The sequence below is a fragment of the Capricornis sumatraensis genome, chromosome 22 (genome assembly GCF_032405125.1).
Source record: "Capricornis sumatraensis isolate serow.1 chromosome 22, serow.2, whole genome shotgun sequence".
Taxonomy (NCBI): Eukaryota; Metazoa; Chordata; class Mammalia; order Artiodactyla; family Bovidae; genus Capricornis; species Capricornis sumatraensis.
In genome coordinates this window covers 35,712,247-35,726,362 of record NC_091090.1, presented here as the reverse complement: position 1 = coordinate 35,726,362, position 14,116 = coordinate 35,712,247, and the positions used below count along the sequence as shown (strand labels likewise).

At 40.8% G+C, this 14,116-nt stretch overlaps 1 protein-coding gene across 2 annotated transcripts in view; it reads left to right on the top strand.

Moving 5' to 3' along the window:
- CARMIL1 (capping protein regulator and myosin 1 linker 1) overlaps positions 1-14,116 on the top strand; it is a 309,643-nt gene that overhangs the window by 274,704 nt on the left and 20,823 nt on the right. For both annotated transcript variants that reach the window (XM_068960927.1, XM_068960928.1), the window contains exons 30-31: positions 6,555-6,621; positions 6,845-7,041. In XM_068960927.1, coding sequence (XP_068817028.1) covers positions 6,555-6,621; positions 6,845-7,041 — 264 coding nt within the window. The remainder of the gene's footprint in view (positions 1-6,554; positions 6,622-6,844; positions 7,042-14,116) is intronic.

The window sequence follows — 14,116 nt, the reverse complement described above, 5'->3', positions numbered from 1 at the left end:
ATCCGCATAAATTGAAAGTATCACCTTGTAGAATTAATATTAATTATCAAGAGACAAAGTACCTTTACAAAATACCAAGGGACAAGATACCTTGACAGTGGAAGAGTCGGGAGGTTCCCGCCCAACTGAAGTGATCAAATTTAGTGTCACCAACAGCGGAACAACTTGACCTGGGTACCACCTGTCATCATTCAGTCATTTCCAGGATCATTCATCTGGGATTTGTGTTTAAAAAAAAAAAAAAGTCATCTACCTGAATCTAATTATGGGGAACAACCAGACAAATATTGAATGTGGGAGAGTCTGTGAAACAATTGGCCTGAATTCTTCCAGAAAGTCGGTGTCATGAAATTGGCTTGCATTTGCTTAACAGGCGTTTAGATTGTTCCCAGCTTTTGCTGTTATAAGTGTAGTGCTTAGGAGTGCCCCCTCTCCCCTCAGTTTTTCTCCTTGGGAATAGAAGAATGAAAAAACGTTACTGTTACTAACATTCATAATCTCTGCCGGTTATTGAAGCGTGGGGGGCATTGACTGCCACTTATATGCCAGGCTATGTGCTAAACACTTTATATTCATTATCTTATTTAATTCTCATAACTGTTTATTTCACAAACTAGAAAACTAGGTCTGCGTTTGCCAAAACCCTGGCCACAGTTCCCCTTTGGCCATCAAAGTTCCATGATTCGAGTTCAGTTCTCGGATGAAAGCACCTTGAGCATGAGATGCTCTCTTGGGCAGGGTGACCTCTCTGTGCTCACTAGTCTTCCCCTTGCCCTGATGGGGAGACACTGAAGTCAGTACAAGTAAATGAGTTCCAAAAGCTATGCAGAAGGAGTGGAAAACTGATGATTTTTATTCCTTTGAAAAGCTGACATGTCTGTTGCTATGGTTTCCCTCTTCATAGAAACATTTTTTTGCTTGCCTGTCATTTTAGAAGTTGAACCAATTGAAAGGTTCCTCATCTTCACTTATAATGATCTTTAGGGGGATAATTGGGACAGAGCACTTGTCATGTTGAATTAACCTTTCACACAGAGGAAGTCTAAAATTACCTATGGGGCTTAACCATCAGCTATAACTCTTGTACGTATGTATCCAGTGTCACGCCTATTAGGAAGCTTTTGAGGGGATGTATAGTTAAGACAGAGAAGGCGATGGCACCCCACTCCAGTACTCTTGCCTGGAAAATCCCACGGATGGAGGAGCCTGGTAGGCTGCAGTCTATGGGGTCGCGAAGAGTCGGACACGACTGAGCGACTTCACTTTCATGCATTGGAGAAGGAAATGGCAACCCACTCCAGTGTTCTTGCCTGGAGAATCCCAGGGATGGGGGAGCCTGGTGGGCTGCTGTCTGTGGGGTCACACAGAGTCGGACATGACTGAAGCGACTTAGCAGCAGTAGCAACAGCAGCCTAACGAAATATGAAATCAGAAGTCTGAGGATTGAGACTTTTTTGGGATCTTGCTGATGGAAGCCTTTCTGATAAACAAATAATACTGATGGTGATAATAATAATGATGGTGATGGTTATGGGGAGCTTTTTGTGTACCACTCAACTGTTTGCATTTGCAAGTTCAGGAGTCTTGTATTTTCATCCAGCTGCATGTTGAAAGCAACTGACCAACACAGAATAATGAACTTGAAGGAAAAAAGTGAGCCCTAGGTTGATGGACTAGGTGTTTTCAGTGAATTTGGAAAAGATTCCTCCCATCTTCATACATTGTTTTCATAAAGCCTGGCATGCTGCAACAGGACTTTTGGTGTTTTGTTACATTTTTAAAAATTCTTTTATAAAATTTCAGAATGCTAAGATGCCCTAATGACTCTTAGTAATGATGACCAATGAGGTTTTAAAACTGTTTGAGAGAGTTAATGTGAAATGTAAAGTGACCTAAATTCACACTAAGGTATAAGGTACTGTCAATGTTAATGACACTTTAGGTAGGTAACTGTGTGAGACCCTGGCATCAGATTCTTGCCTAAAATGCTTTGGTGACTGAGGGAGAGAGAGAACTCAAAGTTGCTGCCTCACAGTGGGCAGGATATAATGACGTAAGGACACCCCCAAGAAGGGAGGTTTTCGCGTACCTGAGGGCACACTGTCCCCACCTTGTGCTGGGACCAGCCCTGTGGCTTAAGAACCAATCCCTGCATGGCGTTTGCTAATGTTCATCCAGCATTCTGTCCACATTATGCCTTTGGAGAGACGATGTCTCCATTTCCCAAATGGGATTAATACCTTACAGCGTTGGTAGATGGCATTTTGCACGCGCTTAGCAAGAGGTAATATTTCTAAGACTTTTCTGCAGTTTTCAAGCTGTAATTATGTTATGAAGAGCTTATGAAAAGCTATGCTTATGCAAAGCTAGCCTTACCCTAATGATAGTTTGGCTTCATTCTTGCCTCATTCCTCTGCTATGAAGGCTTTCTGTGCAGCTTTTCTGTGTGTGTATGGTGTCTCTGCCTCCCCCTTGTAATGCTGCTGCTTTATCTCTCTTCCATTCATATTTTTTTCCCTTTCTTTTTGCTGCATGGAGACTCTCTGCTGTACAAGTGTAAGTATTTTTTGGTGGCTCTGCAGATTCTGGCTGTATTAGCTTACATTCTTGTGCTCCCTTTGCTTCCGTGCTGCCTGGCTGATCTCCCAGGAGACTGTAGTGTCGTCATCCATCTGTGGATCCTGAATAAAACAGGCAGCAATTTAGAGACAAGATTGGATTTTACAAGATGGTTCAGCTTAGCAAAACAGGCAGTGAATTTAAAAATATTCTCAGGGATGTGCCTGAATGCAAGCAGAGTGTTGATGAAGAGGGTATGAACATTGAAAAGGAGAAAAGTGCTTATTCCATTCATGTTTTTAAAAAATAAGCCATAAGTACTTAGACTTCTAGGGTTTAAATTTCTAATTCTTGTCATATTACTTGTTTCCGAGATTAGTAGAAAATTGTTGTCATAATACCTTCTTGTAACAGAAAAATTTTACTGATCTACTTTACAAGTTAAAAATTTTTTCTTTTTAACCTCAAGGTAAAGAGAAGTAATTCAGGATTCTTGAGCTTGGAGTGAGAGTGTTTTGTTTTTTTTTTTAATTATTCTTTGCACAAACTTAGTAAAATAAACAGAGAAACTACTCCATCCTATTTTTCTGATGATAGAGACAACTCCCATTAAAAAAAATTAGTATGTCTAAGAATTATGTGTTAAATATGAGTTTAACAGGAAAAATATGTGGTGGTGTTTATAAGGTTCTAACAGTAATCGTTAACTTATAGTAAAAGTGGGTATTGAATTACATGGAGAATAGGTATAAATCCATTATAAAAACTGGATCAAATGAGTAAGATTTTCAAGCAATATAGGTATTGTGCTGCTTTTTTTTTAGATGCTTTGAGAATAGAGCCATTCATTTCATTCACTGTCTGCCACAATGGGGATTTATTGATATTTACGATGTCAGAATAAGTCTATGTTTAGAGTCTTCCTTCTAAATTACACTGAAAGGGTTTAACACATTGTTCCTCATATTTCCTGCAGCTTTGAACATTGAACATTGCTTATTACTCTTAAAATTCACATTTAAAGACAAAGTAATTTTGCCTGGGCCTAAAGTAATGGTTGGCAGTGTTAATCATAAATTGATTTGTGAAGGGTCCATTTGGCGTATGTACCTCTTCCGCTTCCACTGTTGACCCCCTTTATTTGTTGGGCACTTTGTGATTTCTCTGATCAGAAAATACTTAGGCACTGATAAAGGTCCAGGACGGTAAATGAGGACTAAGAAATAGTTTGAGAAAAGTAGCCCTTTTATTTTGGTCCAAAAACAGGAGAGAGTAAATCTAAATCTGGATGGTAAAACCAGATTTTTTTTTTTCCAGGATTCAATTCATCTAACCGACAGGTGTGAGGAGGAGGAGCAAGGGTGCATGAAACCATGTTTCTGGAGACACATACAATATGTGTTCCTAAGTGTACGCTTAGGTGGATAATTATAGCGCATTCTTATATTCCTCTTGTTTTAGTTTATATGTAGTAGAACCATAGGAATAAGCCAGTAAGACTCAGCAAGTCCATATTGTCCATTAAACTGTTAAGGAAGAAACGATTACAGAGAAAAGAAAGAAAAATATATAGAAATAAAATTCCTTTTTTTTCTTGTTATACTTAAACTCATATTTATTCTTTCTTATGAAAGAAAGAGATGGTAAGAGTTCATCCATCAGAAGACACGTATAAAATCAGGTTGTGTTCTTAACACCAATTGTAGAAACCAGCCTGATGGCAAGCCCTGCAAATTTTAGCAAAAGGCCATCAGCCTTGTCCAAACATGGCAGAAATTTAGAACTCACAAATGTGTCAAATATAAAGAATTTTATGCGAAATGCAATGGAAGTTATATTCTCTTGTAAAGAGCATATGAAATAAAGCAATGAAAATGCATTAGAATGCATGCTTCTGATATTCAAATTTCATACCCTAGGTTTTGAGGCATTGCAAAGCTAGACTAAGAAAGGCAAACTGGTTCCTTTGATTAATGTCAACCATCAGAAATCCTAATGATGATTTTGTATGTTTCTCAATATGTCTATAAAATTAGATTGAGTTGAATGGCCATTTATAGTTAGGCATCAGTTTGTAAATGAGTTTCTATCTTTGCTATCTATTATATATATGTATTATATGTAATTCCATATTTCTTGTATGTATTTAAAAATTATGATTATTTGAAATGTAATTATTATGTTTTGCATGTATTTGGTATTCATTATAAAAGCAAAATGGGGAAACTTGATCCAGATTATTTTTGCCCAAATTATTTTATAAATTCTCTTATAAATCTAATCAAGAGTCAGAGAAAAATATTGGAAGACATCTCCACGCTATGCATTTTTAAAGTACTTTCCTATTTATCTGTGACTATGTAAGTGAATTGGCTGGAAATTATATCCCAATCTACTTCTTGATCCTTCTGCCTATAAAGGTTGTGCACAAAGTGGGTAGAATACTAAAGTTTTCATGACTAAATACAGCATGTATTTTGGTAGTTTGTGTCTCCTTCAAAATTATTTTTAGAGATTTCACTTAAGAATAGACTAGTGAGGCTTCCTTCAGCCCACTGCAAGGCGAGTTTTGGAGAGAACTACCTTGAAACTGGATTCCTTTCCAGTTGCATTAGATTGGTTGTATTTCTATTGAACCTGTAAAGCCCATGTTTTATAAAAAGATATTCTTCTGATTGTCTGCCTTTAAAAAAGAAAAAAAAAACCTCTTGAAAGAACCAAATCTGCTAGTTTCATTGTATATTTCAGGAAGACCAGTCTAGATTTAAATTCTATTGCTCATCATGTTTTAATCTCCCTTTTCTCTCAAGTAATAAGTAATAACAAAAGTTTTATTATTAAAACTGGCATAGAATCATCAAAACTGTAAAGCTCTTTGCTTTAAAGATCAACAAGAAAATTTATTCTTTGAACTGAAGAAAGGTTATCAACCTTGTGGATTTTTTTTTTTTGAGAAAGCTTTAGATGACAGCCTCCTAAGTGAAATGAAAGTCTACAAACTAAGTTCTTTCAGTTATGATATCTCTCAGTTTTCACCAATGCCAGTTTCTAGTATCAAACATTTAACATTCCTAAAAGCCATCCATTTGTATACTGATAACAAGTGGTGCGGTAGGAGGGATGCTGGGCTGACTTTTATAGCTGACTCTGTCCCTGGCCCTGCTCCTGTTCACTTGAATGGTGTCCTTTATCATCTCTGTGACTCAGTTTCTTCATTAGAATTTGTTTGTGGAGGTGATGACAAAGGTCCCTTCCAGCTTTGACAGGAGTGATTTTGTTGAGGGAGATGCTGATGTCTTCCTTGGATTTGACTTTACACAATCAACAGTTGACACCAATGCTGGAAAAAAGGCTCTTAAGAAATTTCAGCCATGGCTTGGGTTTTAGTCTCCCTTTTTTAAAGGACAAACAGGATCGAAGATGAGAAGTGACAGCAGATACAGACATGGCAACTTGCTTTGGTCTTCATGGTCTTTTCCCATAATATAAAGGTCAAAATTTTTGTGGTAGAAATGTGAAACAAAGCAGTTAAATAACTTAAATCATTAAAATGCAGAGTCCAATGTTGCTCATATTGCTGTGATAATGAACAGTGAATGATCATGCTTGCAATTTTTAGCAACTGATTTTTATAGTCTTTCCTTCTTATTCGTTGTATCCGTTTTAACATCCTCATGTGAAGCTGGGAGTTAAATTTATACTGTTCATTGTTCTTTTTAGCGATAAAAATAGCATTTAACTGATTAGGCCTGGGGAAAATAAGTGGGCTGTATATCATTTGAGAAAATGACAAACATTTATAAATGTCTCAGCTTAGTCTTTGTAGTCAGGTTGTCAGAGGTCACCAGCCATCCTCTAAAAAAGTAAAATGCTGAGCTTAAGACGATTGGTCCCTAATATTACTACCCTGCCCTATACCTGCCAGATGTTTCTAAAGTTTGGAGGTCAGGTTTTATGGGAAAACTCTCTAAGTACTTTCTTTATTTTATTGGTAGATGACTCCTAAATCCAAAAGGAAGACTATCCACAGCCGAATGCTGCGGCCTGTTTCCAGGGCTTTTGGTGAGTATTTCACTTGTCAGTCATTTTCTTATAACTATGAAACACCCTTAACAAGGACCTTGGACCACTTCAGGGATACTTCGCAGGGATGCTCTAAGTTAAGAGGGTTAAGTGATTTGTGAATGGGTGTTTGCTATTCCCTGATAGACTTAAAATTACTTTTAGCAAATTTTTATCCATCTCCATGCAGTAATCTTCAGCCTGGGGCTTTGCTTTCTTTTAGAAATGGAATTCGATCTAGATAAAGCCCTAGAAGAAGTGCCCATTCATATCGAAGACCCGCCTTTTCCATCCATCAGACAAGAGAAGCGGAGCTCAGGGTTTATCTCTGACTTGCCGTCCGAGGAAGGAAGGAAGCTGGAGCACTTTACCAAGTTAAGACCAAAACGGGCTAAGAAGCAGCAGTCCACACACCCAGCGGTAGGTGGCCTGGTGGCCCCTCACTGTCCTCCTCCAGGGAAAACTGCAGAGCCTTATAAAAGTACCTTGTATACGTGAAAGTAGTTAAGGAGATTAGAACCTCTACGTATGTGTGAGATTCATGCAAAATATCTCACTTGGTGCTCAACACTTTCATAAAAGAGAACGCTGGAAAGTTTTCAACCCTTTGGAACAAAGTTGCCCCCTTGAAATCTTTATGAAAATATCAATCATGTGGGTATGATAAACAGGCTACTCTATAGAGTTGTATAGTGCATGGGTATAAAAATATGGAAAATAAGTACTGAAGAATTGATTTGTGATTAAAAATTGCTTGCGTTAGATTTTGGAGGGCCCCCATATACTCCCGCACCTCCGTGTTCTGACCTGCTCTGGCCCCCTGGCTTTTGATAACCCACAAACTGGGAGGTGGAGAAGACACCTTACCGGGAGGACCATGCAAATGGTGTGCCTCTCAACACCTTGCTCTTTACTCAGGGGAAGATGGAATTGTTTGTGCTAATGAGGCTTAATGCAATTGATCCCATGTCTCTCTGGTTAGTCTTTTCTCTCTGTGCCTGTGGTGTTTCTTCCTCAGCTTGCCGTCACTCTACACCCCACCAAAGTCTGCATTCTGCACCTCTCCACCCTCGATCTGCCCTGCTAAAGGTCACTCTTCACCTAACCCTGTGGACACTTGGCAGCTGTCAGCGTGCTTGACATTGGAGCAGTTACTTGACCTGGAAATCTCCATCCTTCAGGGCCTCTGAGCATCACTCTCTTTTCTATTCACCTCTCCAGTGATGCCTTTGCTGCTTCCCTCTGCCTGGCCTGTGAGCGTATTATTTGTCTGGGTGATGCCATCTGAACCCATGGCTTCGGTCATCCCTGTTGTTGACTCCTGCCCCCTCTGCTGAACTCTAACTTCAGATATTCACCTGCCTCCTGAACTTGAATGTCCCAGAACAACTCACATTCAACAAACTCAAAACTAGGAGCCTTTCTCTATGAACCTGCCCTGGTCCACAAGGAGCATCACTGGTGAAAAGCTAGAAACCTGGATATGATCCTGACCACCATCTCCCTGCCGTCAGCCCCGCCTGCTCCTCCCCTTCCTCCTCATCATCCCTGTAGCCCTCGCTCACATCCTGTGTTTCAAGCCTCTGGTGATATAGCCTTTTGGTCATGGCTTCCTCTCTCCCCACTCCCTCATCCCCCCACCCTTAGCTCCTGGATGGATAACTACTCATCCTGCAGACCTCCAATGAGGCATGACTTCTTCCAAGAAGCCCTCCTTGTCTCCATCTCTGTACTCGCACATAGATGGGGGTGCACGACTCTGCAGAAGGCTGTTCTCATACGCTGGCTGTGCACAGTGCACAGCCTGAGCAACCCTCCATGGAAGCCCCGCTCCCCCAGTGCCTGACGCTTTTACCCTGTTACAGCCCTTGCTGTACAGTGTTTCCTAAGCATGGCCTCCTTGTGTGTAAGCTCCATGTGGGAAGCGTGTGGTTTATCATCTATAGTTGTGTGTTGAGCACTTAGCATGAATTTAGAACATATCAGGCATTCAGTACTCATTGGATGACAGGTGGATGACTGGAGTTGTAAATGGAGAAAAGTCACAACCAGTTATCCGAGTGGTCAGGCATTTGCTCATACCAGATCCTGGGTGCTCGTATTTGGTTGCTCTCTAATTTGATTCTGAATAGCCTGACATGGTTTCAGAAAAACAAATTTTAGTGAATTGTTTTCTTTTCCAACGTACTTCTTAGTGCACTTTTACATATTATTTGAGGAATAAACTACTCTCTCTCTCTTTTTTTAAACAAGGGAAAAGCCTTTTCAGATAGGGAAAGGATACACCGCACACACCACATTCTACTTGGTTATGGAATAAACGGTTCCTCTGGCTCTTTCCTTGTGGAGAGTCATTAGCGGTATAACATATATGTGACACAAGGGTTAACTTCCCCGTAAGTTGGTGACCCTGGGAAAGAGAATGATTTTTTCTTTTAGTCATTTGAGAAATGAGAAAGAGTGAAGGGAAGAAAGCAGTAGCAGAGTTTTGGTGGAGGAATGTACTCAGGTCTATTCTAGAGAGATCTTGACTTTGTCCACAGGAAAGCTAGGATTTCTAGGGTCAGCACACCCCAGGGTGCTCCATCCTAGGGATGCTAGCACAGGGTCTGTTGTCCTTGGATAACGGATTATGGTCCTGGGTCTGAACAGATCTCACTTCTTCCCAGAGGCTTAGTGAGTGTACACAGTTTGCTCTCCCTTGGATGCACAGAGTTTGCAGTTTTCAAAGTGCTTTCACATTGAACTCTGTGAAGCTGCTGCACAGGCCCCACCACCTGCATTTTCCAGTGGAGGGTGAGAAGGTTGCAGCATTTAGCAGCAGCAGTCATTTAATATTAGTGTTGTTTTGGTTTTGTTTCGACAGACTAGGTAGCCCTAGCCCACCCTAAGTCAATCAGCTTTTCTAGAGCTTGTCCTTGATGCCTAATGCCCCAGTGGGCTTTTCTGGGTATCAGAATTCTCAAAGCCCAAGTATGGAGGCTGTTCTTAATTTGAACATGTCTAATTCTGAATGTGTGGGTTTTTCCCTCCTACACTGATTAATTCTTCAGCTCTCTGGACACAACTGGCTGTCTACAGTTCAGTTCAATTCTGACTCCTCAAGTGAAGGGCTCCGGGGTACACTCACTTCAGACACCAGTCCCAGGTCGTTTCCTGTACTTCTGACTGTAACTTCATGGGGGGTTTCCATGCTCCCTTCTTTTGCTTAGATAATTTGCTAGAATGGCTCACAGAACTCAAGAGATTTTGCCTACTATTACTGGTTTATTATAGAGGATACTGTCAACTGAAATGAAAACACACAGGGTGAGATCTGTGAGTTTCAGTTCTCTTTGGAGTCTTGCTGAGGACTATAGCCTGGGGACAGCCTCTCAGAAACCTGCTCATAGAGCTGGCGGAGGTCAGTAGCAGTAAAAGGTTACTGCTGGTCATGAGGTGCAGATATCTTAATGATTTCAGTACTTTTCTAAGTACAGGAAGATGCATGAAATTAGGTTGAGAAAATTTTCTCTTGAAAATATTGAACTGTCTGAAGTCCTATTCTGCCAGTTTTCCCAAATCACAGAGAGCCTCATTCCTGACCTGCACCCTGAACTCCTTTCAGGGTGTGTTGAAGGGCAGTGACTGCAGTGACTAATGGCTTAATTCCTATAGAACCACAGGGCCGAAAACAATCTTAGTTGGCAGCTGTTGCCCATACTGACTAATGGGATGTAAATCAGAGATTCCCACGATCCTTTTTGGGTATGATTAATTTGTTATAGCAGTTAACATACACATTACATACTGAATTACCCATTTATTATAAAAGGATGTAACTCAAGAACAGCATGCTTAGGGAGAGATGTTGAGGAGGGGCTCAGCGCTTCCACGCCCTCTCCAGCACGTCACCTTCCCTGCATCTCCACATGTTCACCCACCCAGCAGCTCTCCCAACCTTGTCCTTCAGGGGATTTAAGGGAGACTTCATTATTCAGTCATAATTGACTAAATCACTGGTCATTGACAATGATTAAACTTCCAGACCGTCTCAGCTCCCTAAAGTTCAGGGACTGGGACTGAAAGTTCAACCCTCTAATCACGTGGTTGGGTCTCCTGGATATCAACCCCTATCTTTAGGTGGTTCCAAAGTCACTTCATTAATGTAATCAAAACACCTTTATGGCTCTCATCAGGAAATTCCAAAGGTGTAAGAGATCTGGCCAGAAATAGGGATGAAGATGAAGTGTGTATTTCTTGTTATAGATCACTACATCACAACTATCTTCATAAAGTTAGTTGAGGACCTTTCTGCTTTTTCTCCTCTCCTGTTTTCTGGAGCAGAGTTTGCATGTCATATAGATTTTCTGTTCCTCTCCTAGAAAGCCACCTGGGCCTGACGTGTTGTGTGCACGTAATGCTCATAGGTGGATTTTTTTTTTTTAAACTAGGGATTTGATTTCTTTTGTTACAGATCTGTTGACAAAAAAATTAATCAACAGTCAATCTAAGAAAGAAGTGGAAAATTTTATTTGCAGGAACCTGAGGATTATAACCTGGGAGACAGACAGACAGTCTTTCAGGACTGTCCTGCCATTAGAGGTCAGAACACAGTTACCTAAGTTTTTGAGACAAAGGGTTATATGTCAGATGATGTACTGACAGTTCACACAGTCCAGGCCTGCATGTACAAAGTGAGAAGTGGGACATCCTGATCCCTTACAAGATTATCTCCTAAGTAGGTCTGATTAAGGTAGATTCATAATACACTCTGGAGGGGAGAGAGAAGGTCCAGATGGGCAGAGAAAAATTTTATGTTTAAATTTTTCTTGCCTTACCATAATATATGAATTTTATTTCATCAGATCTATTCAGATTATCTAATTCTCCTTGAGACCATTTTGGTAATTTCTATTTTTCTAGGATATTGACCACTTAGTTCATTTAGTTGTTTCTAGAATTCTTATGAGTTTTTAATCTCTTTTTTGTCTCAATAGCTCTGTCCCAATTTATTTCATTTCTAATATATTTTAATGCATCTATCCTAATTTTGCAAGGTCTCATTTACTAAAAGTGAAAGTGATAGTCACTCAGTCATGTCCAACTCTTTGTGACCCATGGAATTCTCCAGGCAAGAATATTGGAATGGGTTGCCATTCGCTTCTTCAGGGATCTTCCTGACCCAGGGCTTGAACCCTGGTCTCCTACATTACAGGCAGATTCCCTACCATCTAGGAGTCTTTTTCAAAGAAGCAGCTTTACTAGTCCTCTCAAGTGCATTAATTTTTTTTTTTTTTAATTATATTTATTTTACTTCCTTTTACCCCTTTTCCTGGCTTGATTGCTTGGCTCTTTTCATGTTTCTTACTGCCTAATACATGCGTATAAGATTTCATGATTATTCAGCTCACTAATTAGCACTCGTTGGGTTTTTTGTTCAGAGTCACTAATGTACCTAATTGTTCTTGCTTCCTGCCTATCTCCCTCCATCCGGCCTGTGGAGACATTAGGAGAGATCTGACAGCTGCCTTGTCAAAATTCAGGTGCATCTCCTCCGGTGTTGCCCTGGTGCATTCATCTTAATAATCCCAGCAAAGGAAGAACAGAGGGTGGTCTGAATTGTCTTTAGTCTTCATAATCACCGGCTTATCTTCTAAGCAGTCACAAGTTATCCTTGTAGCATTTACTTATATATACACAGGCGATGAGAAATCTGCCCTCTTTCTTTCTCAGACACCAACAACAACCACTTGTGATTTTATTTGCAAAATCCTTCCTCTGAGCACAGATGCAGTGGGTTCCAGCCAGCGCAGGGGTAAGGTTTTCTGCACTCCCTTCGCACCAGCTCCGCTCCCCTTTTTAGTATGAAATTTATAATCCTTGACAGAAAAGACCAAAATCAAGTGGAATTTTGAGAACTTCTGATGTCTGAATGTCCTTTCCTTTCATTCTGCTGGAAACTGAGCTACAGCCACATGCGTGTTTGGCCTTGAACTCCTCTGACGAGCCGCCTGTCATTTCAGTCCTCAGTGTTCCTGCTGCTCTTCTTACAGGCTGCTGACACCTCTCACTTTCAACAGGTGCATTTTCAGCTGCATCTTGCTCAAGGTCTCCCAGTGATACTGGACTTCTCAATCTCTCTACTCCTAGTCTCTTTATTTCTAAAATGATAGAGTTGGACCCGGGGTCTCTAAGGTTCTGTAAAAACTGGCTGGTCCTGCAAGATGGGAAAGCAGACTGCTTGTTGAACTCAGCCTGCCTCCATCTCTGAAACCTGTTGATTGTTCATGTCCCCAGAGACCTTCTGTGCTAGCTGTGAATTGTTTCAAAGCAGGAAAAAAGAAAAGGGCTGAAAGGAGAAATTATGCTTGTTAAAAAACTGTTTTTCCCCCTCAAAATGGGAAGAGGAATTTGAGAGGCAGCCTCTGAGGGGAAGTGAGGGTGCCATGGAAGGATGCCCTAGGTTACAAGCATGTATTCTGGGGTTGCGCCCTTGCCATCCCTCAGTCGGGTGACCTAAGCAGGAGCCCCTCACACTCTGAGCCATGGTTTGATCTGGGACTAACCACAACCCAGGATAAGACTGTCTTTCCTTTTCGGTTCAAAGGGTAGGTAGAAAGATAACAGTAAATGATCAAGCACTGTACAAACTTAGGGGCGATTATTACTGTAGAAATTCCAGCCTTCTTTTACAAGAGGAAAAGTTATATCCAAGCTAGTTCTGTGCTGCTTTGACTTTTGTAATCAAAACAGAAGTTATTCAATGAGCTGCTTTCCCTCCATAACTGTATTATTAAACTTGGCTGTTTCTCTGCTCTCCTGCAATGCACAGGAAAGCCTGGCTCCACTAGAAAGCACCATTCAGATGAAAGGTATAATTGTTTTCACATTTCACAGGGTTCTTGGTCTGTTACCTGTTATCTGCTCACTTTTCAGCATTTCACAACCGTGAACTCAAACACACAGCTCGTTTCCATAATGGACGTTGCCAGTGAATGGAACGGATGGTTGTTTAAACCTAATCATGGGTCTTTTTTTTTTTTAAACAATGCCTGTGCAGACGAGAGCCAGCTTCCCCTAGAGGCAGCTTGAGACTTGCAAATCAAGATCACAGAAAGGAGTTTTCCCACTGCTCTGTGGCAAGATATCCAGACCAGATATCACAACCACATGGGAATCTGTCCTGTGCCCAAGAGAATGGGCAAGATGCATGTTCTTTCTCAATGGCCCAAACCTATCTGTGTGAAATAGTAGTACACTTTCACAGACACAAAACCAAGCATGTTATTGAATTCACTGTGAGTTGTCCATTCAAAGACAAATGCTAGAGTGCTAAATGACTTCTTTATAGCTCCTCATAAGCTTCTGTCCCGAGACCCAAGCTTTAGGCATCTGCGCCTGGATTTCCACAGCACCTCAGACAACACTGCCTGACATCACATGCATCATCTTCTTCCTCAAATCAGATCTTTGAACTATGTTCCCTAGGCTCACACTGTCATCTACCCAGCCT